At 44.2% G+C, this 23,411-nt stretch overlaps 1 protein-coding gene across 3 annotated transcripts in view; it reads right to left on the reverse strand.

Moving 5' to 3' along the window:
* Positions 1–23,411, reverse strand: part of ENOX1 (ecto-NOX disulfide-thiol exchanger 1) — a 340,778-nt gene that overhangs the window by 50,144 nt on the left and 267,223 nt on the right. For all 3 annotated transcript variants that reach the window (XM_055541998.1, XM_055542001.1, XM_055542000.1), the window contains exons 11-12: positions 21,449–21,556; positions 17,500–17,556 (exon numbers count right to left, since the gene is read on the reverse strand). In XM_055541998.1, the coding sequence (XP_055397973.1) occupies positions 17,500–17,556; positions 21,449–21,556 (165 nt within the window). The remainder of the gene's footprint in view (positions 1–17,499; positions 17,557–21,448; positions 21,557–23,411) is intronic.

Consider the following 23,411-nt stretch of genomic DNA (forward strand, 5'->3'; position numbering starts at 1 on the left):
GTCTAACTCTGTCCGAATCGTGGACAGGTAGCTGAAAGTACGGGTGGGTCCTGACCTCAGGACAGCATCTGGGCTGGGAGCGGCTCTCCAGCCACCCTCCGTCTCCGCCCCCCGCAGGTAACAGCTGCCACTTGCTGTACCCCCGCCATCCTTCGGTGTCTCTGCCAGGACTTTGTGCGACCGTGCCACCTGCAGGCATTTCTCTACATGGGGACAGTGTCCTCAGGGGTACACAGTCCTCTGCACACAGCTAAATCTGCAACCAATATTTTTTTTTTTAAAGAATAAATAGTAAGTAGACTTGGTAATCTTTGTTGAATTAAATCAAGCGAGTCTGTTATTACATGGAGAGGCATAAATTTTGTAGACAAAACTGACTGGCAGTCATAGGATCAGGTCAGTACCCCTGGCCAGGAGTGATTTACCAGGAGTCTGTTGTTGAGTTGCTAAGTTGTGTCTGACTCTTTGTGACCCCATGAACTGCAGCTCGCCAGGCTTCTCTGTCCTTCACTATCTCCCCCAGTTTGCTCAGACTCCTGTCCTAGACTGGAAGTCTAGGAGGACTATGTGTAATGAAAAGAGAAAATAAACAATGCAGTTGCTTTGGGTATTTTACATCCTTTGGTCCCTAAATGTATTTGTTGAGGCATCATTTTAAAGTAAAATAATTTCTTTACTAGTTTAGATTCAGTTGGTACAAAGTTAATTTTGAGTTTGTATCTGTCGTTATTGCTTTCAATATGTTTTAAAGTATTAACGTTTTTGGGGACGTCACATTATAAGCTTATAACTCTTTTCTTTCTTTTTTAAACTTAAGAGTTCTCCAGTTCACTTTAATTTTTAAAACATTTCTTGGCTTTCTCATTACAAATAAATATGTATTTATAAATAAACATATATTTTTAATATAGAACATTGACAGAATATAGATTTTAAAAAATAACTGGAATTCTACTATCCAGTTGTAAGCACTATTAACATTCAGTTATCTTACCTTTCATATTTTACATATAACCCTCCTCCCACATACATGTACACATATATTTACTATTATATAATATACATACACACATGAATGCATATATACAGTTGTGTGTGTGTGTAGTTCAATTCTTTTTTTAATCTATTTTTTAATTGAAGGATAATTGCTTTACAGAATTTCTGTTTTCTGTCAAACATCAACATGAATCGGCCATAGGTATGGGATTATCCCACAAATACTTTTAATAAGAAAACTCTGATAGGGAAGAGCAATTTCAATTTTGTGATGTTTTCCATTAAATACTAAGAGCATACTGCTGCCTGGATCACAGCTTAATTATGGCTATCACAGTTCACACCAAGCTTAAACTGTGGTCCCAAGCTGGTGATTAGATGACTTTCTATTGGCATAGTTTTGTGGCAGCCACATTAAATAAAAGTGATGTAAATGTAAGAAAAATCACACTTTTGTCTTCCTTTAACTCCATTCAGTGAAGCGCAGGTGGCAGTATTTTGTTTTACTGTATGCTACTACGGATGTTGCCAAATGAAAAAAAATACCCTTGATCTCAGAAACAGTTGTGTATTTCTCTTCAGTACATAAAAAATGTAACCCCTACTACTGTATCTACCCAAGTCCATACCTTCATAGCCTGAAAAAGTACTGACATGAAAAATCTCCTTAACCAATAAAAATGGAGCAGCAAATAGAAGAAACTAAAGCGAAATACTTCTAAATGTATGTATGTGCATCCAGAATTAGTCAGCTTGATTCATCTTGTATGATACTGACTCTATTGCCGGTAAAGATTAATTGTATTATGGCGCTCTTGGCATGTTATTTTCCCAGTCCATTTCTCAGTATGACATTTCTTATTTTTCTCCGCTACAAAGCACCCACTATCATAATTTTCACCTGCTGAGTTTACATTACTAATGATAATATTAAAATTCAGTGTTTTTTTGACCTTTATAGAGGTAAATTAGGTCATGAGAATAGATGGGATGCAATCTGATAAATGGGAAAGAGAGACATTTAATTATGATTAAAGTAAGATCAAATTCCACAGGGCTTGCCAGCCATACTGAGATCTCAGTAAACATTAAAGCATCTCCCCTCCTCCATGCACCAAAATCCAATTCTGTCTCCTCACGGCCTTCCGGCATACGCCAGCTCTGAGAAATACTCCAAGAATGGAGTGGTCTGGATTGCTGATGCATGGTGCATGATGGATGTAGAATTTGGAGTCCTCTGAACTAAAAAAATAATGGCACTGATAGTTAGCCCTTGCTGAGTGCTTGGTAGCTACCAGGACCCAGCCCTGCTAGCCTCCCCACTTTACAGATGATAAAATCGAGGCATAAATAAGTTAGTTTCCTAAGCTCACATACCCATAAAGTGGTGGCTGTAAGACCCGGCTCCAGGGAGTCAGCCTGTCGAGCTGTTAGTCTATACCGCCCCTGTGCAAGGTACTTCTCAGGGAATCACAACTTCTGGACTTTGCTCAAGTCTCTAATCCCAGCCCAAGTCCCTTCCTTGCTGAGAGGACTGAAGCCCATGTTTGGGGATTTCCCTCTTCAGCATCTGCTGTCTCCACAATGGGCCATGGGCTCTCTGAGAATGGTGACTGAGCTGTAGTCACGCGTGCTCCCAACACACAGCACTGTGTCTAGGACACTACCCTGCCCATCACGTGGACTTGGGTGGACACAGGAGCATCTGGTTGTGAGTAGTCCCCAAATGGCTGTGATTTCTTATAAACCAGAATCAGGTGATTCCTAGCTGTATATTTTCCTTCTGGCGTTGAATCACAGCAAAGTTCAACCTTTAGACTTAAGTCTCTGGACACCTCAGTTCAGTATAATCCAATTCACTGAACCTCCATCACTCTCTTATCCATCAAATATGAATTGAGTATGTACTACATGGTTGGTTTTATGCTAGATAAGAGTCAAAGATGGCTAATAGTGTTTCCTGCTCTGAAAGAACTTAAGAGTCTAGAGGATGGATAGGCACATAAAATATATTAAAATGCAGTGTGATGTAACTCTGACAAGCGCTGGCTTTAGGGGCTGTGGAAGCCCACAGTGGCTTAATCTGGACTGGACAGTAGGCAGTAGCTACTCAAAGTGTGGCCTGGAGATTGATGGCACTGGGAGCTTAATCAAGTGCAAGTTCTCAGACCTCAGCCCAAACCTTCCCAATCTCTAAGCGGGGCCCAACAAGCTGTGCTTTAAGAATTCTGCTCTCCTTTTGATTCTGTTGCTTACTAAAGTTTGAGTAGCACCACCTTAGAGAGTATAAAATTCACAGAGGCGCTAACCATCAGGCAAGAAAACTTACACCAAATCAAATCTGTAAAATAAGAAAGCTGGATGAGCAATCCCTGCTACTTCAATTCTAACTTTCACCACTGGCAAGACTTCTGTACACATCTTACACTGAACTGCAACGAAATGAGCTTAATCTCTGAGATCAGCTGCAGATAATATATAGAAGGAATCACCTAATCAGGCCAAAGAGATTCACAGAGCTGTCTGAATTATGTCCATCAATCAATAAGTATTAGAAATGTATTCTATTACAGATGTGCCTACATACATAGGCTCATCACTGTGTTAGGTTCTGGAACGCATACCTACATATTATGGGCCTTTAAGGCACTTAAACCTGAGTTGAGGAGCCTATCATATCTGGGTGGTTCAGAATGTTTGAGACAATGATAAATTCTGTGGGAATAAGAAGAAGATGGTCATTAACTTGGGCTGATCCCAAGAAGTGGGAACTCAGCTGGGCTTAAACACAGTAGAATTTGCATTGCGGACCCAAAGCATGACATGAAAGATGGAGGAAAACTGAGTTACCAATGAAAAAAGTCTCACTATTTAGAGTTTTTAGTGAATGGTGCTGGGGAAGATTGAGGGCAGGAGGAGAAGGGGACGACAGAGGATGAGATGACTGGATGGCATCACCGACTCAATGGACACGGGTTTGGGTGAACTCCGGCAGCTGGTGATGGACAAGGAGGCCTGGCGTGCTGCGGTTCATGGGTTTGCAAAGAGTTGGACATGACTGAGTGACTGAACTGAACTGAACTTTGACCTGTTGACTAAAGTCATTTATTTAGGAGACCGGGTCAACAGTTACTCCCAGTAGCAGACCAATAGTCATTTCTGTTCTGACTAAGGGGACCAACCTGAGAATTGGTATGTAAAATGTCCAGGAACCACACCCAAGCTTACAGTGGTACAACATGCCATACTTCTGCACACGTGTGTCTGTGTGTGTATACACGTGGTGACAGGAGCAGGGAATTACACCCGCACAGGTGTGGGAGCTTTACACAGGTCATGCTTGAAGACTTCTGCCCTAGCTTCAAGTCCTCCTTCTCAAAGCTGGCATGGAAAGAAATTGTGCAGATTCTGAAAGTCTCATGAACATAAGCAGCTTATGAGCATACGCTGAACAGTTTGGAAACTGTCCAGACAAAGAAAGGCACTCTGAGATCTCACAGGGAAGCTGACCTAACAATAAAAATGATGGCGATGCTGAGCATCATGGCCACAAATCTCTCCTACAAGGGCAGTTTCAGGGCTGGAAAGGCTGAGGCTTAGAGGATTTTCTTGGGGGGAAGAAAAGGAACAGAAATCTTAAAACAACAATGACAAACAAAACCTATTAAGTGTTCTGAGGCTGTGAGTCTCTCTAGAGAGAACATAAGATGTGAAGGTCTCTCCCATCAGCAGGAGTGGATGGAAGCTTTCCTTCCCAGCTCAACAGTCTGCTCTGCCTGGATCGGGAAGACATGGAGGAGGGCGACACAGAGGTTGGCGGGCAGAAGTTCTGAAATTTTGTGAGACCGTAAGTCAGGTTTCGGAGAAGGCAATGGCATCCCACTCCAGTACTCTTGCCTGGAAAATCCCATGGATGGAGGAGCCTGGTAGGCTGCAGTCCATGGGGTCGCTAAGAGTCAGACACGACTGAGGCTGCAGTCCATGGGATCACTAAGAGTCGGACACGACTGAGCGACTTCACTTTCACTTTTCACTTTCATGCATTGGAGAAGGAAATGGCAACCCACTCCAGTATTCTTGCCTGGAGAATCCCAGGAATGGTGGAGTCTGTTGGGCTGCCGTCTATGGGGTCGCACAGAGTCGGACATGACTGAAGCGACTTAGCAGCAGCAGCAAGTCAGGTTTAAAGCTACAAGTAGGATGTCTGGTGCCTGGGAACGCAGGGTGGCCGGGTGGCCCTCTGGGCAGGGTGGGCAGGCCGGGAAGGAGGGAGGGGGTGCTGCATTTGGCCATGAACTCATGGCTGGGGGCGTGATTCTCACTTGTCAGGCCCTCAACAGGGTGGGGTGCAGGGGCGGGGGGAAAGAGGAGCCTCTATCAGAGCAAGAAGGGCTTGTGAGGCTGAGGGACTGGAATGCACTTCACTTGCTGGCAGGTCATCTGAAATTTCCAAGTCTGACCTTTACAACCCCCTCCAGGAAGTCTGCTAGGATTGCAGCTGCAGATTAGCATCTGGGTTTTTTTTTTTTTTGGCCTAGAATTCCAGGGTAAACTTATTTTGGGGTAAAGTTTCCATGACATGGGCATATTTGTATGACGACGTACACCTTTGGTGAAGGCAGTTTGGCCAACTCGAGCTGGCAGGGACGGGTCCACACCCGTTGGTTGGCAACCCTTGCCCTTCTGCCTGTGGTTTTACAAGTGCTGGCGGCCGCAGAAAGTGATGGAAACTTGGGAAAACTCTTCCTGTGGCGATCTGCTCTGCCCCGCCTCCCCTTTTTTTTTTCTTCCACCTACTTTTCTTCTTTGTCACTTTTCTACACATTTCCTCGAAGAAATGCCACAGTCTGGTGAGTTATGTGCCACTGTGATGGATGAGGTCTGGAGATGAGCAGTGTGTGTGCAGAGAGAGAGGCTGACCGCCCTGCACAGAGTTCTAGAAACCTCTTGAGACCCCAGGAAGCGCCGAGCAGGAAATCCTTGAGCGAGACCAGTGTCACGGGTGGTGAGCCGGGTGACGCTGACCCCAGCCTGGGAAGAAGCATCTCTTACTTCCCTTTCTACTGGTCCCCGTGGTGGGAAGAAACGAGGACTGCGGAAATCACTGCATGACGTTTAATATTCTAAAAACAACAATGGGGCTTCCCCAGTGGTCCAGGGGTTAAGGATCCGCCTTGCCATGCAGGTGAGGACCCGTGTTTGATCCCTGGTCCGGGAGGATCCTGCCTGTGGTGGGGTGACTAGGCCCGTGGGCCACGACTACTGAGCTTGTGCTCTAGAGTCCGGGGGCTGCAACTACTGAGCCCATGGGCCGCAAATACCGAAGCCCGCAGACCGAGAATTCTGCAGCAAGAGAAGCCACCGTACTGCAACCAGACAGGAGCCCCTGCTCGCCGCAACTAGAGAAAGTCTGCACACAGCAATGAAGACCCAGTACGGCCAAAGATTAAAAAAGAAAAAACAAATGTCTAGGAAGCCCTACAGCTCCTAAGAAACACAGAGGACTAACAAGAGAGGATGCCCACCCCCTGGTGAACCCCTGTTCCCCAGCGTTTTCAGAGCCACTGATCCCAGTGACGTGCCAGCAGGAACGGAAGCAGCCTCAGAGAAGAAGGTGCCCTGCATTCCCCTACCTCTTCCAGAGGCCCCAGAACCACTTCTGTCCACCTTCTGGGCCTCTGGCTTTTTTCATAAACGCTCCTCAGCCTTCTTCCTGTTCTGTTCTGAGCAGCACACCTTGCAGGGCTAGGCAGGATCTCCTGGGAGAAAGGGATTGCGCTCTCTGGGTTTATTACACTTCAGAATGATGCTGCCTGCACTCAGCTCAGGTCTGTGTATTTCTGTCTGTGTCTCTTGCTGACGGTTTGGAGTTTCCATGTATCTGCTGGGCCATCTTAGAAAAGAAAAGTGAATTTTCTATTTGGGCTTGGAACTCTTTTCATTCTTTTACTTGAACCTTCTTCTCAACTGCGTGTATCCTCCTGAGACAGTGGACTAGCCTCGTTTGTACAGGGGTAGTCTGGGTCTGAGGTCCACACAGAGAACAGACTCTGCCCCCGCCAGGGCACCAGAAACATGGCCCTCTAGTTCACAGCACAAATTCCTCTGATAACATGTCTCCACCTTGTTCTTCTAAATCATTTATGAAGGCTATACAGTTTGCCTGTATCTTCAGAATGCAGACTTTTTTCATGCCTTTTTTGGGGTCACACTGCACAGTATGTGGGATTTTAGTTCCCTGACTGACCAGGGATCGAACCCACGCCCCCGGCATTGGAAGTGCAGAGTCTTAACCACTGGATTACCAGGGAAGTCCCAGAATGTAGACATTCTTGGGAGCTATTTCCCTTTCCAATTGAGAACTCAGTACCCACTCTCTGTGGTAACTCTGTGTCTTTCCAGCTGCATCAGTCAAGTCCCACTTCTGTGCAACCCCATGCATTGTAGCCCACCAGGCTCCTCTGTTCATGAGATTCTCCAGGCAAGAATAGTGAGTGGGTTGCCATGCCCTCCTCCAGAGGTTCTTCCCAATAAGGGATCTAACTCATATCTCCTGCACCTCCTGTTGCAGGCAGATTCTTTACTGCTGAGCCACTGTGGAAATCCCTCGATGTGGTAACATCCAGACATTATTATCTGTTGTTTACTTCATCACTTACCATGTAGGCGATGAGCTTTAATCTTTTTAAAGAATCAGAGAGGAGTCTGGGGAGATAGGATACATGTATATATATGGCTGAGTCCCTTTGCTGTCCACTTGAAACTATTCCAACATTGTTAATCAGCTATACTCCAATACAAAATAAAAAGTTAAAAAAAATAAAGAATCAGTGGATCCTCCTCTAACAGTTCAGTTCAGTTCAGTCATGTCCAACTCTTTGCGACCCCATGGACTGCAGCATGCCAGGCCTCCCTGTCCATCACCAGTTCCTGGAGTTTACTCAAACTCATGTCCATTGACTCGGTGATGCCATCCAACCATCTCAGCCTCTGTCATCCCCTTCTCCTCCTGCCTTCAATCTTTCCCAGCATCAGGGTCTTTTCCAATGAATCAGCTCTTTGCATCAGGTGGCCAAAGTATTGGTGTTTCAGCTTCAACATCAGTCCTTCCAATGAATATTCCAATGATTTCCCTTAGGATGGACTGGTTGGATCTCCTTACAGTCCAAGGGACTCTCAAGAGTCTTCCCTAACACCACAGTTCAAAAGCATCAATTCTTTGGTGCTCAGCTTTCTTTGTAGTCCAACTCTCACATCCATACATGACTACTAGAAAAACCACAGCCTTGACTAGATGGACCTTTGTTGACAAAGTAATGTCTCTGCTTTTTAATATGCTGTCTAGGTTGGTCATAACTTCCCTTCCAAGGAATAAGCATCTTTTAATTTCATGGCTGCAGTCACCATCTGCAGTGATTTTGGAGCCCCCAAAAATAAAGTCAGCCACTGTTTCCCCATCTATTTGCCATGAAGCGATGGGACCAGATACCATGATCTCCGTTTTCTGAGTGCTGAATTTTAAGCCAACTTTTTCACTCTCCTCTTTCACTTTCATCAAGAGGCTCTTTAGTTCTTCTTCACTTTCTGCCATAAGGGTGGTGTCATCTGCATATCTGAGGTTATTGATATTTCTTCTGGCAATCTTGATTCCAGTTTGTACTTCATCCAGTCCAGCATGTCTCATGATATACTCTGCATATAAGATAAATAAGCAGGGTGACAATATACAGCCTTGACGTACTCCTTTTCCGATTTGGAACGAGTCTGTTTTCCATGTCCAGTTCTAACTGTTGCTTCCTGACCTGCATATAGATTATTCAGGAGACAGGTCAGGTGGTCTGGTATTCCCATCTCTTTCAGAATTTTCCACAGTTTGTTGTGATCCACACAAAGGCTTTGGCATAGTCAATAAAGCAGAAATAGATGTTTTTCTGGAACTCTCTTCCTTTTTCCATGATCCAGTGGATGTTGGCAATTTGATCTCTGGTTCCTCTGCCTTTTCTAAAACCAGCTTGAACATCTGGAAGTTCCCGGTTTATATACTGTTGAAGTCTGGCTTGGAGAATTTTGAGCATTCCTTTGCTAGCATGTGAGATGAGTGCAATCGTGTGGTAGTTTAAACATTCTTTGGCATTGCCTTTCTTTGGGATTGGAACGAAAATTGACCTTTTCCAGTCCTGTGGCCACTGCTGAGTTTTCCAAATTTGCTGGCATATTGAGTGCAGCACTTTCACAGCATCATCTTCTAGGATTTGAAATAGCTCAGCTGGAATTCCATCACCTCCACTAGCTTTGTTCGTAGTGATGCTTCCTAAGGCCCACTTGACTTCACATTCCAGAATGTCTGGCTCTAGGTGAGTGATCACACCATCGTGATTATCTGGGTCGTGAAGATCTTTTTTGTATAGTTTTTCTGTGTATTCTTGCGAACTCTTCTTAATATCTTCTGCTTCTGTTAGGTCCATACAATTTCTGTCCTTTACCCATCTTGGCATGTAATGTTCCCTTGGTAACTCTAATTTTCTTGAAGAGATCTCTAGTCTTTCCCATTCTGTTGTTTTCCTCTATTTCTTTGCACTGATCACTGAGGAAGGCTTTCTTATCTCTCCTTTCTATTGTTTCAAACTCTCCATACAAATGGATATATCTTTCCTTTTCTCCTTTGCCTTTTGCTTCTCTTTTCATAGCTATTTGTAAGGCCTCCTCAGACCACCATTTTGCCTTTTTACATTTATTTTTCTTGGGGATGGTCTTGATCACTGCCTCCTGTACAATGTCAGGAACCTCTGTCCATAGTTCTTCAGGCACTCTGTCTATCAGATCTAATCCCTTGAATCTATTTGCCACTTCTACTGTATAATCATAAGGGATCTATCACTAAATACCAATTAAGTGGAAAAGCTTCCCCACTTCAAAAGTGCTTAAATGGTGGACGAATTAACTAATGCATTGTTAAAGACTAGTCACTGCACACTATCTATGACAGCAAAGACAGAAAACATTTTAAAGTCCCACGGCAGACACATTAAGTAACCTACAGGACACCTATGGCATGAAGTATGTAAGCAGTCATTAAAAGTCAGAAAGAGAAAATCAAGTGTCATGTATTAACGCATATATATGGAATCTAGATGTCTCTAGAAAGCTGAGACATTACTTTGCCAACAAAGGTACATCTAGTCAAACCTATGGTTTTTCCAGTAGTCCTGGATAGTGTGAGAGTTGGACTATAAAGAAAGATGAGCACCAAAGAATTGATGCTTTTGAACTGTGGTGTTGGAGAAGACTCTTGAGAGTCCCCTGGACTGCAAGGAGATCCAACCAGTCCATCCGAAAGGAGATCAGTCCTGAATACTCATTGGAAGCACTGATGCTGAAGCTGAGTTTGGCCACCTGATGCAAAGAACTGACTCATTTGAAAGACCCTGATGTTGGGAAAGACCGAAGGCAGGAGAAGGGGATGACAGAGGATGAGATGGTTGGATGGCATTACCGACTCAATGGACATGAGTTTGAGCAAACTCCGGGAGTTGGTGAAGGACAAGGAGACCTGCAGTCCATGAGGCTGCAAAGTGTCAGACACGACTGAGTGACTGAACTGAACTGAGAAAGCTGCTCCTGATGAACCTATTTGCAGGGCAGCAGTGGAGATGCAGACACAGGGAGCAGACTTGTGCACACAGTGGGGGAAGTAGAGGGGGGACAAGCTGAGAGAGCAGCACTGAAAAGTGTGTTATCACCACGTGCAAAATACACAGCCAGTGGGAATTTGCCATGTGACTCAGAGAACCCAAAACTGGCGCTCTGTGCCAACCTAGAGGGGAGGGAGGTGGGAGGGAGGCTCACGAGGGAGGGGGCCTGTGTATACCTATGGCTGACTCATGTTGATGTATAGCAAAAACCAACACAGCGTTGCAAAGCAATTATCCTCCAATTAAAAATATAATAAATTAAAAACATAGAAATGTCACATTAAGAAAATCTCTTTGATAACATGGGAGAATGCTCATGATTCACCATGAAAAATAAATGTAGGCTATAAAACTGCCCATATGGTAAACTGTAAATCTGGTAAAAGCGTGTATGTGTGTACACGGACAAAGCTGAAGGAAACACAAAGAAGTGTGAACACTCATTTCTGAGTCGTAAGATTGCAGGTGGTTGTATTCTCTGTATTTTCTTGCACTTTCCACATTTTCTACAAAAAGAAATGCTCTTTTAAGTTAAGAACATGTGTGTGTGTGTGTGTGTGTGTGTGTGTGTGTGTGTGTGTGTATTGGATCTATAAAAGTTACTAATCTTTCACTGTAAACAATTGCTTTTGCTTCTACATCACATAGGATTATCATTAACCTTTGGGGGGAAGAGTATTGGTTTCCAAAATGGAAAACTTTGGTTTCAGATCTTGGCATCAGGTATAAAACCATCATGTCTGTGTCAGACCATTTCACTCAGTACTGAAATTTATGTCTCCTTTGGCTGTTTCTAACTTGACCTGGGGGAAAAGGTGTTTTCACTTCTCCAAATCCGACCTGTCAGTTTTATTAAACATGTGCCAATCCTATTAGAGCTGACTCATTGGAAAAGACTCTGATGCTGGGAAAGATTGAAGGCAAAAGGAGAAGGCGGCGGCAGAGGATGAGATGGTTGGATGGCATCACTGATTCAATGGAGATGAACTTGGGCAAACTCCGGGAGATAGTGAGGGACAGGGAGGCCTAGCGTGTACTGCAATCCAGGGGGTCGGAAAGAGTCGGACACGACCTAACAACTGAACACCACCACTACCAATCCTATTACATGCTCCAAATCCTCTAATGGCCAGGCAGTTCCTCAGAGCTCCTGTCCCTGACAAAAAGGACCAACTGCAGCGCCGGCTCCGGCTGCAGAAATACAGGGTGTACTTGGCAGGAAGGCTCCCGATAAGGAAACCTCTCGAGCATTTGCCAGAAACAAAAGCGCGAACCCTGAAGTCAGCTTCGGTCTTTCCTGTGGGTTTTTTCTTTCTCTTTTGCCTTGTTTAATACATGAGTATGTATGCTTTCTCTCTCATGCTTATGCACCTGAAAGATGAGAGCACACTCTGAAATCGGGCCCAGGACTCGGCACCAGCAGAGCTCCGGCATGCAGTGCACACCGTTAGGATACCTGGTGAAGGGTGGCTGTCTGCTGCGACATGCTAAACCTGAAGAACGGCCTTCACACTGCAGCTCTTTCACAGATGCCTCACATCTTTACTTGGACACACTGAGGATTCACTTTCTTGTAGACGCAACGTGAAAAGCTGAAAAATCTTTTCTCTTTTGTGTTTTTTATTTTTGGGGATGGGAAAGGTATTCCATGGGATGGTGGTAACCTTCAACACCACAAATTCAAACTCTTTGCAGATTGCCAGTGGTTTCTCTATCTCCAGTGTGTGAGCCTGAAGTAGGCAAACAGAGGTTGGGAGCAGCAGCTTGCCTGGAGCAGACGCAAAGAGGGAGGAGGAAAAAATTCACGGGAAGGGACTCTCCTGGCTGTCCAGTGGTTAAGACCCTGTGCGTCCAAAGTAGGGGGCGCAGGTTCGATCCCTGGTCAGGGAACCGAGATCCCACAAGCTATGTGGTGTGGCCAAAAAAAACAAAATTCATGGAACACCTTGAGAATAAATTGTTCTGTATATATTGCTGGCTTAAGTAGCCACTTTATTCAATCCCTCTTACTTTCACAGCCTTTCTTTCTTCCCTTCCACCAAACGTATGTACGTAAGGGTCATAGCTGGCAATGGAATACCTCTGGGAGGCATTTGGGAGGAAGGTTGTTAAAAAAGATGCAAGATGAGGACAGATATGACATTCTTTTAATTCAATAAATAGTAATAATTTAATTTGAGATTCTATTTTTAAAGTGAGATTTTAATATCTGTTACATATAATGAGCTGGGACCAGGTTAGTTATTCAGCAATCCTAGGAATTAAGAGAGAGCTGAGAGGGAAAAAAAAATCATAGCTTGGGCTTTTAGGAAAGAAAATTGGTTCTGGAATAACTGAAATCTCTAAAGGATCTGTGCTTAAGGCTAGTTTTAAACTTCAGTGTACTTATACAAATCCAGTTTCAAATACAGGGAGAAACCTATTTCAAATCCCAAATGCAGTCCTCTTAGAGAAAAAGCCTTGGCAATCGATCTGTTTCTGGTGCTAATGCTTATAGTTTTCAGAATCTTTTTTCTTGTGGGCACGAGCCTACAGAAGGTCCTGTGCGTGGGACAAGGGTGGGCTTTGCAAGGGTACCTCTGCTTGGGGACTTCAAGAATACTGAATGAGGTGTCGGGCAGATACTGTCGTTGCTCCAGAAGACGCGAAAACAACAGAAAAGTTTAAGTGACTGCCTGACTCGACATGCAGCTAGTGTCCCATAAGCTTGGCTCTTGAGGTTAAACTGGCCAATGAGTTATTAAATTGTTAAGATTCCACGTATCTTTGAGCGGATCCCTTTAGGATGACTGATGGATATGATCCGTGTGCACCTGCCAAGCTAATATTCTATTAAAAAAAATGTTATTTATTTAGTTTTGGCTGTGCTTGGTCTTCATTGCTGCTCAGCTTTTACCCAGTTGTGGTGAGTGGGGCCTACTCTCTAGTTGCGGTGTGCAGGCATCTCTTGTTGGGGAGCATGGGCTCCAGGCTGCCAGGGCCTCAGCAGTTGCAGCTCCTGGGCCCTAGAGCACAGGCTCAATACTTGTGGTGCTTAGTTGCCCTGCAGTATGTGGGATCTTCCTGGACCAAGGACTGAACCCGTGTCTCTCACATGGCAGGCGGATTCTTTACCACTGAGCCACCAGGGAAGCTCCCACCCTAACATTCTGAATGCCCAGCAGTTCTATGAGGTCCGAATCTCCCTGCCAGACTTTGCAACATGGCTGTTAATGTACAGAATCCTCCAGAAACAAACAGGAGCAATGCAGACCAAGATTTTGGGGCGTGTAAATCATGGCATTTTTTATAATGTTAAAAAAAATGAGAAGTTAAAACCCTAACACATTAGGCATGCAGTTTAATTAGTTCATGTCTCCATTCTACAGCCATTAAGAACCATGCTTTTGAGGAACATTTGTTGACATGAAAAATATTCATGGTATAATGAGAAATCAGAAAGGTATAAAACAAGACACTATGAAATCATATTTATTTCTTCTTTTTCTTAATGGTTTTTCCCCTCTGGTCATATACATGCATGTGATTGAGAAGAACTAAAATAAAATACTGATAGTGACTATTTCTGAATAATGAGACCTTTTTCTCTACCTTTGTGTGTTGTCTAGTCACTCTCTCGTGTCCAGCTCTTTTTCGATTCCGTGGACTGCAGTCCACCAGGCTCCTCTGTCCATGGGATTTCCCAGGCAAGAATACAGAAGTGTGTTGCCATTTCCTTCTCCAGGGGATCTTTCCAACCCACAGACTGAACCCCTGTTTCCTGCTTGGCAGGCAGATTCTTTACCACTGAGCCACCAGGGAAGCCTCACTACCTACCTTTGTATTCTTTCCTGTGATTTTCCAGTTTCATACAAAGCTCCTTTTCTAATAAAATATATTATTTTAAGGAAGCAACTGTTAATCTCACAAGAATATCCAGCAAAGCCAGTGCCAGTCTACTATATATTATTAATAAATAATAAATGTACAAAGTTCTTGTCCTTGCATGTGAATAATGATGGTTGAAAAAAAAAAATCTATATGCCTTAGTCAATAACCTCTGGGCCAGAAGCTTTAAACCTCATGATCCACATTAAAATTCAGCATGTCAAAGCACTGCCTACTGTATTAAATACTGCTGATACTGATGCATGAAAAGGGAATTGATACCTGTTGAGAAGGTACTCTGGGCCGGGTGTTTATATATAGCGTTTTGCATAGGTCACTTCTAGACGAGGAAGGTGAAGTTCTAAGAGGTCAAATCACTGGTTCTGGTCACATGGCTAGTCAGTGATCAAAGTAGATGCAAACCTTCTCAGTCTGACCACAGGGTGAAAACTTCAGATGACACACAGATATTTAAAAAAAAAAATCTTAAACTATTTTGCTAGTGCTCTGAATGTGTGGCCCAAATAATTACGTTTTGTTTCTCATCTTGCATGGCAGCCTGGAAGAGGTGCTGGAGAAGCTGCCTAAAGGAGACAGCATGACGGAAAAGAGAAAGGCAAGGGAACAATCCACCTACAGGGACACACCTGAGCAAACAGGCGATTCTTACGGCTACAGAAACCAGCCTAGCCCTCTGCCCAGTGACAGAGAAGACAAGCCGTTGCTACCAGGCTACATCAGTCTGCGAATCTCTCCCCCCTGCCTCCCCCCAGCAAGGTCCTGCTCCTCCCTCCTACTCAGCCTGCTCGAATAACATCTCTCAATGGTGGTTTTTGGTGGTTGATTACAAAGCACGTGTCATGGATTCCAGAGAGGTTTAAAAAAATTTTTTTTCATAATTGTTTTTTATTTTTTGGCCATGCCTCACGGCATGTGGGATCTTAATTCCCTGACCAGGGATCAAACACGCACCCCCTGTATTGGAAGCACAGAGTCTTAATGACTGGACTGCCAGGGAAGTACCTAGAGAGGTATTTTTAAACATTAAAACTTTCCTTTAGAGAGGACATCAGACCTTAAAGATGATCTCTTTTCACTTTTTCCATTCAATAATAAACGTCTTTAGACATTTCGTAAGAAAGAGCTTACAGACCAGACATTGTGTCAGGCCTGTCTTCCCATGCATCATCCCGTTTAATGCCATCAGCCGATGAGTTCATAATCTTAACAACATCCTACGCAGTTAGAACCTCACAATCACTTAGTGATTCCGTATCAAGTATCCCATTTGCTTCCCACAGTAAACCTTAAGGAAGGAGAGGGAGGTGCTATCACCCCATTTTACAGATCAGGAGGTTGAGGCACACTGCCACTTTGCCTGGCTTATTGGATTAGACAGCAGCTTCCTCGAAAGGCACGGAGGGGCTGACTCTGGGGAGGCAGGGAGCAGTGCACGCAAAAATTCTAAAACGTAGCAGCAATGTGTCTCTGGAAGACAGGATCCTGAAAAAGGGTTTTCAGGTACGGATGGAGTAATCAGACACTGGAGGGTGAAGACAAACGCTGCTTAGGCCTCACTGTTGCCTGTGAAGAGCTCTGGGTGAACGGCTTCCTTCCCTAACTTTCCAGGAGGTCATGCTTGATTATCCATTATGGAGAAGCCATAACAACCACATCTTAAGGTTCCCATGTGCCTTAGCTTATTGTATCATTGTGAGTTTTTTGAGGTAGGCTTTGTAGATAATTTTGCAAATGAAGCTCAGAGGGGTTTAGGAACAGGTTAAGCTGACATAGCGAGTAAGCAGCAAAGTCGGGATTTCAAACCACATCACATCACGTCCACCTCACCTTCCTGTACACGTGTCTCATCTTGTGTGTTGCCTGCCCGCGTGTTCCTTAGCTCATCAGTCTTTTGTTGTAGGTTTTTGAGGGCAGACGGCAAGCCTTATATTTCTTTGTAACCACCCCTCCGGGACTGAGCAGAGCCCCACCACACAGTAGGTTCTCAAAAAGCATCATATGTCAAATATCTGTTTGGGAGTAACAGAAGTTATCAAGAGGGACTCTTTGGTACTCTGAATGTCAGGCTCTCTGCTGCATATAATTAAAACAAGAGTGAACACGAGATGTGTAATTTCTCCCAGCTCCAGCTTAATCAGGCATTCATTACCATGTCTGACTCTGTGTTACGTGAAAAGAACTGCTCAGTAAGCATGTTCTGTGATGAGGCCAGTCAGATACAGACAGACATCAAAGAGATTTCAGAAAAGGCACAAACAAAATCATCAAACATGTGGAGAGACAATGATCTCCATGGTGTACTGCTTAATCTGAGACTAAAGAACTTACAAGGTAAAGAGAGTATTTGACTACTAAGGAGAAGAAGCTGGATGCCAAGTGGGATCAGGTACCATTAGCCTCTCTCAAGAGTAAGGATGTACCACGCTACTGATCTGGGTCAGAGACAGAGCGAGGTACACATTCAGGGGTTTTTCTGGGAGGAGGAGTTTGCTTTGAACCCTCTTCAGCACAGCAAGCATTTCACTGTGATGGCTATCACAATCATTTCACTACCATCTTCACAGCCAGGCAAACCTAACAAATACACATGCAATATACAACTTATCATCCTGCCGGGTCTCATTCCATTTGCCATCCCAACACCACATTAGTTTACAGCTTTCAAAACATAAAGGGCTCGAATGAATTCATTGAGATTGGAACTTCTATGACAGAGATTAGCTCAAGTACTTCTACGCTGACATTTGGTAACCTAAGCTAATAGGACTTACCCTATTTTATTGCCAAACCACACACTGGTCATCTTCATAAGCTACTGAGAGGCAGGGTTTCTGACTTCCTTTGTGTTAAAAAGTGCCACCTTCTCATGAGCATTTAATCAACACCAAGCAAGAAAAGCAAACGTCAGATTCGGGGTACCTACATTTGTGTCCTCGTGGCTGTGGCCATTGGTCTCGACCAACTCCTTGGTACCCTTCAACTGCAAGTTTAAAGAGAAAACAAAAACAAAACAAAAACCCAAATGAATAAGCAAGCATATCTATTAAGTGCATAACATCCTGTTGACCCTGATTTATCTGCAGCTACACTTCAGAAAACTTCCAACAAGAAAAAAAACAGAAGGAGCACATAATTCTAACGAGTCTTACTGAAACCAGTTTGAGGCCAATATTTTATGAAACTTGATGGCTGGCAAAAAAATAAACGGGCCTTGGCCATTCTTTTTAAATAATAAGATTAGAAAGCAGTTTCATAGGCATAAAATGTATAAAATTGGTTCTTAAGAATAATAAATGATTTCATTTCCTCGTTGTATTGCTATTAATTTAAACCCTGCAGTGTTTGCAAGTTGCCGCCAGCTAAATGATGTTATACTAATGATTATTCGAGAGTGATGTATTTTCAGTTGCTTTAATGCGCCGCAGCGCTACTCTACGCGTCCTCCTAGAGAACCTATTCGAATGACTGACGTGATTTCTGGAGGCCTAGAGAAGATGCTCTGCTGCTTTTTGGAAAGGAAGAAATGGGACCTCAGCTCCTTGGTCACCGAGGCATTAGAAGAAAAGCTGAGACTTTTAACAGTGCACATCTGAAAATGCCCTTCTCCCTGTTCTCTCTCAGAAGGCTTAGGAGTAATCAGTTATCGGGAGATTTCCCGGAAACCTTTAATTGGCATTTTTATTCCAGCCTGACTTGAAGCAAACACGTGGAGACAAAGAACAAGGGCAGAGGTGAGCAGCCTTGCAGCTGTCTGCTGGCATTTCTTCCTGGCTTATTGCACTTAGGAAGCAGCATCTTCAGCACTCTCTTTTTCTAATGCCTAAAATAAAGCACTCACGGTGCGATATAAATGCTTGAAGTTTGAAAGAAAACAAATGCACCACCAACATGTTTGACTCAGATGTTGGTTCTTTTGGGTTCTATGTACATGTCAGAAGGAAAGCTTCTTTGGTTTTTGCAAGGCGATCTCAAACTCTCAGCAAGAAAGGCACCCGCTCTCCAAGCCAAGAGCGGGGCTCTGCCAAAGCCATGGCGACATGATGGGGCTGAGGACGGGGCAGCTGACTGCGGACCCGTGGAGCCGAAGAAGGCTCACTTTCACATCATCGCACTTGAGAAAGAGACATTCCGTCCAGGGGTCCTCAGGGTAGCACCACAGATGTTTCTGCACGCAACAAGGACAAGGGAGCACGGGCAACGTGTGTCAAACGTGAGAAGCCAAGTGCACCTCGGCAGCAGGAAGCCCAGCTGGTCAGAGGGCATGAAGGGACTTCAAAACCTCTGCTTTCCGATCTGAAAGTTTTCTTTCCATGGGTGACCCTCACCATCTCCGTCGCTGCTCATCCCGCCTTGCAATTCGCACTTCCGGGAGTTAAGAGCGGGGCTGGCTCAGAAGAAGGTTTTGCTGTTTTTCAACAGAAGGAATGGACTCTATTTAAAGCCCTGTCCCACCTTCACATGTTTCCCAGCACAAACACACCCACTGCTCTCCTTCTTCTGTTTAAATAAATTCCATTGTCCTGCTTTGTGTTCCCCTCACTCTGCCGTGTGTGTGTGTGTGTGTGTGTGTGTGTGTGTGTGTATGAGATCTCACTCCCCATTTGCCTGCTCTCTGCTGTGGGATCCACACGTGTCCTCCTTGCCTGGGGTGGTGGGCTGGCCTCTCCGTCCTCACCAGCCTACCCTCTGTCCCCTCTGGAGCTGCTGCTCCCCTCGAGATGGAGAGGTTGGCATCGTGTCCGAGGACACCTGGGCTTAAGTACAGGGTGTTGAAAAGTGAGTGTTAGTTGCTCAATCGTGTCCAGCTCTTTGTGACCTCGTGGACTGTAGCCTTCCAGGCTCCTCTGTCCATGGAATTCTCCAGGCAAGAATACTGGAGTGGGTTGCCATGACCTTCTCCAGAGGATCTTCCCAACCCAGGGACTGAACCCGGGTCTCCCGCATCGCAGGCAGATTCTTTACTATCTGAGCCACCAGGGAAGCCCATGCAGAGGTAGGTGTGCTTCTAATTGTACGTGCGTGTGTGGGTGTGTGGTGGTGGCGATACGGAATATGGCAGAAGGAATATGTCCACTGCCTGTTCTCATCTCTAAGATGACAGATGGGGGCACCAGCCGAGGGGCTCTTGGGAAAACAGCGGCCGACGGCCCCTCTTAGACTTACGTATTCTTGGGGCCTTTGCTTGAAAAAGAGCCATCCCATTAGCACAGCAGATTTTAAAATGCTTCCTCTCCAGTCATACTTCCTAGGTCTTCAATGATTTCAGTTGTTCTGAATCTCTTTCATGTTACCCATTTATCTTTTTTTTTTTTTTTTTTAAGGAATGGAGAATGAAGTGTGATGCTTCACCAAAGCTTATGTGTGCTCACTGCTCTTTAAAAACGCGTGTCATAACAAGGATATAGCAATGGGATCTGCAAAACTTAGCGTCTAGTTTTATGACTGGGGTTTGGACTTCACATCAACATAAAGGATTGGAGTCCTTTAGAGGAAGAGGAATTCACCCCTCCTCATCCCAGTAAATCAAAGAGACAGAGAGAGAAAACACAAAACAACAAAGCTCAGGGACATGTATGTTCGATCAGGTGCAAATCCGGACCAAATGTGCTCCAATTTGTTGGAAGCTTTTTCATAATGCAAAGGAAGAAAGAACAGGACAGAAGAAAGACTGCAGGTCTCTTAGACAGCACATCACTGTGAATTTAGTCATCAATATTTCCCAGTTCAATCTAACTTCTCCAAAATCATACACAGTCAGACTCAGTCTGTTACCGAATCTGTCTTAATCATATAAAGATAATGATTAGTTTAAGAAAGGATTTTCCTCCAAAGCTAAAAAAGCTTATAAACTATCCAACACCTTCAAGGTTCTCTCACAATTCACTGATACTTTTAGAGGAAAGTGACTGAAAATGTATTTTCTTGGTTTCAAACCATTAAAAAATCATTTGTACAGTGACTGAGTCACAGTGGACTAGGTCATACTTTCCCAACTTCATAGTTTTTTTTTTTTTTAATCACTTTTGAAGTGATTTATGTTGTACAAAGGACCTCCTCATATATCATGGTAAATGAAAATTTTAAAGCAATCTAAATTTGACTACCCCCAAAGGGTTGGGGCTACTACATGTGATTTTTTTTCCCCTTCCATTTGCCATTCATTACTTCATGGGCAGCCTGTGAAGGCCAGAAATAGGAAAGTATTTCAGGAACTTGCCTGGCTTCTCCTGTGTAGATAACGGGGCTTAGATTTCACTCAGCTGCCAAGCAATCCATCTTACCCTGCTGTAAGACAATACTTTCAAATCCACTTATCAATGTCAGGCCACACTTTAGTATCAGAGAAAGCCAGGATGAAATGATCAGATTTACAAACTTCGTATAAAAGGTCTGTTGCTCACCCTGGCTAGATAAGTGTCCTGATGCACAGGGGAGAGTTTTGTGGGTTTTTTTGTTTTTTTTTTTTAATGTTGCTATGAATCAGTCCTTTTTATTCAGATGTCTGCAGGAGGACCATAGGCTATGCTAAACTCATTTTCCTCATGATTAGACTTAAGATGAAACTAGCTGCTTGCTCTGAAATTTATCTGCATCTCCAATGTTTTAAAATTTAATCAAAATTCATTTGTCTTCTGGAAGAAAGTTTCACAGATCGCTGGAAGGCTTGGATGGCCTAAGAGGTACCAAAGTGAGAACAGAGATGCTGGAGATAAGATCAAAAATCCCACGCAGCAAAGCTGGGAGGTTGGGATGATCCAGGCTAACCCTACTGCAGATTAACTTCATCCAGAGTTTGCACATGCGTCAAACACGGGGAAGCGTGTGTCTGTGTTTGAACTGATGCGCGGGTCGGAGCTGTGGCTTTCACTTACTTGTTCCTGGAGGACTTTGAGTAATGCTTGTGTGTGTGACTGCTCTTCCTTTGCTTGCTCCAGTTCTGACTTTTTGTTGTTCAACTCTTCCTGGATGGTCAGCAATTGCTGTGAAATTAAAGGATGGTTATGATAAGATAGAAGGCCAATTGGAATATTTTAAGAAAATTAGAACATCCATTCCAAAACACAAGAAAAAAATTTTGTACATGCCTTAAAGTGTAATCTGGACTTCAGTTGACTTTTTAAAATGTGCATTTCACGCCCTACATAGGGTAATGAGCGTGCAGTTAATGCCACAGTTTCAGGCTGTCGGTGACACTGAGGTACAATGCTTGTGTCAGTGTCTGTGAAGGCGCCTTTGTTTCCCTTTGAACAGATGCACATTTATAAAAATAATGCATGTTAGGTAGGAAGTTAGGCATGAGCAACCAAGGGTGCCCTAGAAGGAAAGGATGAAAGGCTGATCTCTAAACCCCATCCCAGAGGCAACCAGGAGAGCTCATAGACATGCTACAAAATTACCACAGAGACTTTTCCACCTCCTGAACATGTGCCATAGCACACGGGGGATACAAACTAACCACAGGGGCCTCGTCTAGTAACCTTAGGCAGTTAGGAGCCCATTAAAGGTTCATGAATATTCTACACATATATGCACCTGATTGTAACAGACTCAATTATGAGAAGACATACACAACAGAACCTGCTGTTATATAACTTGAGAGTGTCCATCAGCCTTGAGCCTATGCCTATTTGCATTCCCTTTCATTGACTGGTGGTGGGTACAAGCCCTATTTTGCACAGGGCACAAGCAAAGGAGGAGACAGGAAGTGTAAAAAGGGGGAAGACAGGAGGTATTGTGAGAGGACTATGACTCCTGCCTGTGTCTTGGGGACTATCCGTCTAATAAAACATCTGTTTCCTTGGGCTGTAACTTGTCTGTTGTTTTAAACCCTTTAGTCAATTGTTCCAAACGTTTGTTTCAACAAGAAGCGAGGAAGTGAAATAAACCAATACGACATGCAGAATCCTGGTAAGAAACGAAAACATTGATAGCTGAAGAGATTTAAAAAAAAACAAAAACACTTAAAATAATTAGTCCATGTCCAAGGTTACATCAGTTTACACTGGACCCTACAGCTAGCTTTAGAGCAGCTCTGTAAAGCCGTTTCGCCAGGTGGCTGGGACCACAAACGAGACTTTTACTTTCTCTGTTATGACGGTGATGTTTTATTAGATCAGCAGGACTCAGGTCCAAATGGCAATCAATATATCAGCCGAGAAAACTGCTGATATAAGCTGTCAAAACACTCAGCTACGGCCTGCGCTGCTATTTGGAAGCAGGGCCCTGATGGCATTGCTGGAAGCTTGAGCGGTCCTTGCCCCCATCAACTGTAACTCACGCAGAGGCTCACCTGGCCTGCCAGGAGGATGCGGCTGCCCAGCGCTAATTCCCTGTAACGCGGTTCTCCGTTAATATAGACACAGGCTGGAGAACACATTCAAGAGCTTCCAAACAGGCCCTGGAAACAGGGTGTCTATTCAGAGCTTCTTGACAACAGAGGGCTAGTTTGCAAAGACAAATGTGTGTTTCTTCTGCTCCGGCACAAAACAAGCGGTGCCCTAATGACATGGAAATGTCAGTGCGGAGCCATCTCCACGCCGAGGCTGCTGCTTCTGGGGCTTGACAAGCTGGCTGCAGAGCTGCCTGGCCGGTTCTGAACTACCAAGACTGGAATAAACAATGGCACTGGATTCCTGGTGCTTAAACCTACCAACTGGAAGGATTAAATCAAATCTTCAAATCCGCTAGTTTAGGGGCTATGTTGAAGACAGGAAGTGCTCAGAAAAACACACTGTATCTTAACCCCCGGGCTTGCTTGTCCTGGCCTCTCACCTGGTGCGGGATACAGATTTAAACATAAACAGATATTTCCCTGCAGTTTTGAAAACACTCAGG

This window comes from Bubalus kerabau, chromosome 12 (assembly GCF_029407905.1).
Source record: "Bubalus kerabau isolate K-KA32 ecotype Philippines breed swamp buffalo chromosome 12, PCC_UOA_SB_1v2, whole genome shotgun sequence".
NCBI lineage: Eukaryota > Metazoa > Chordata > Mammalia > Artiodactyla > Bovidae > Bubalus > Bubalus kerabau.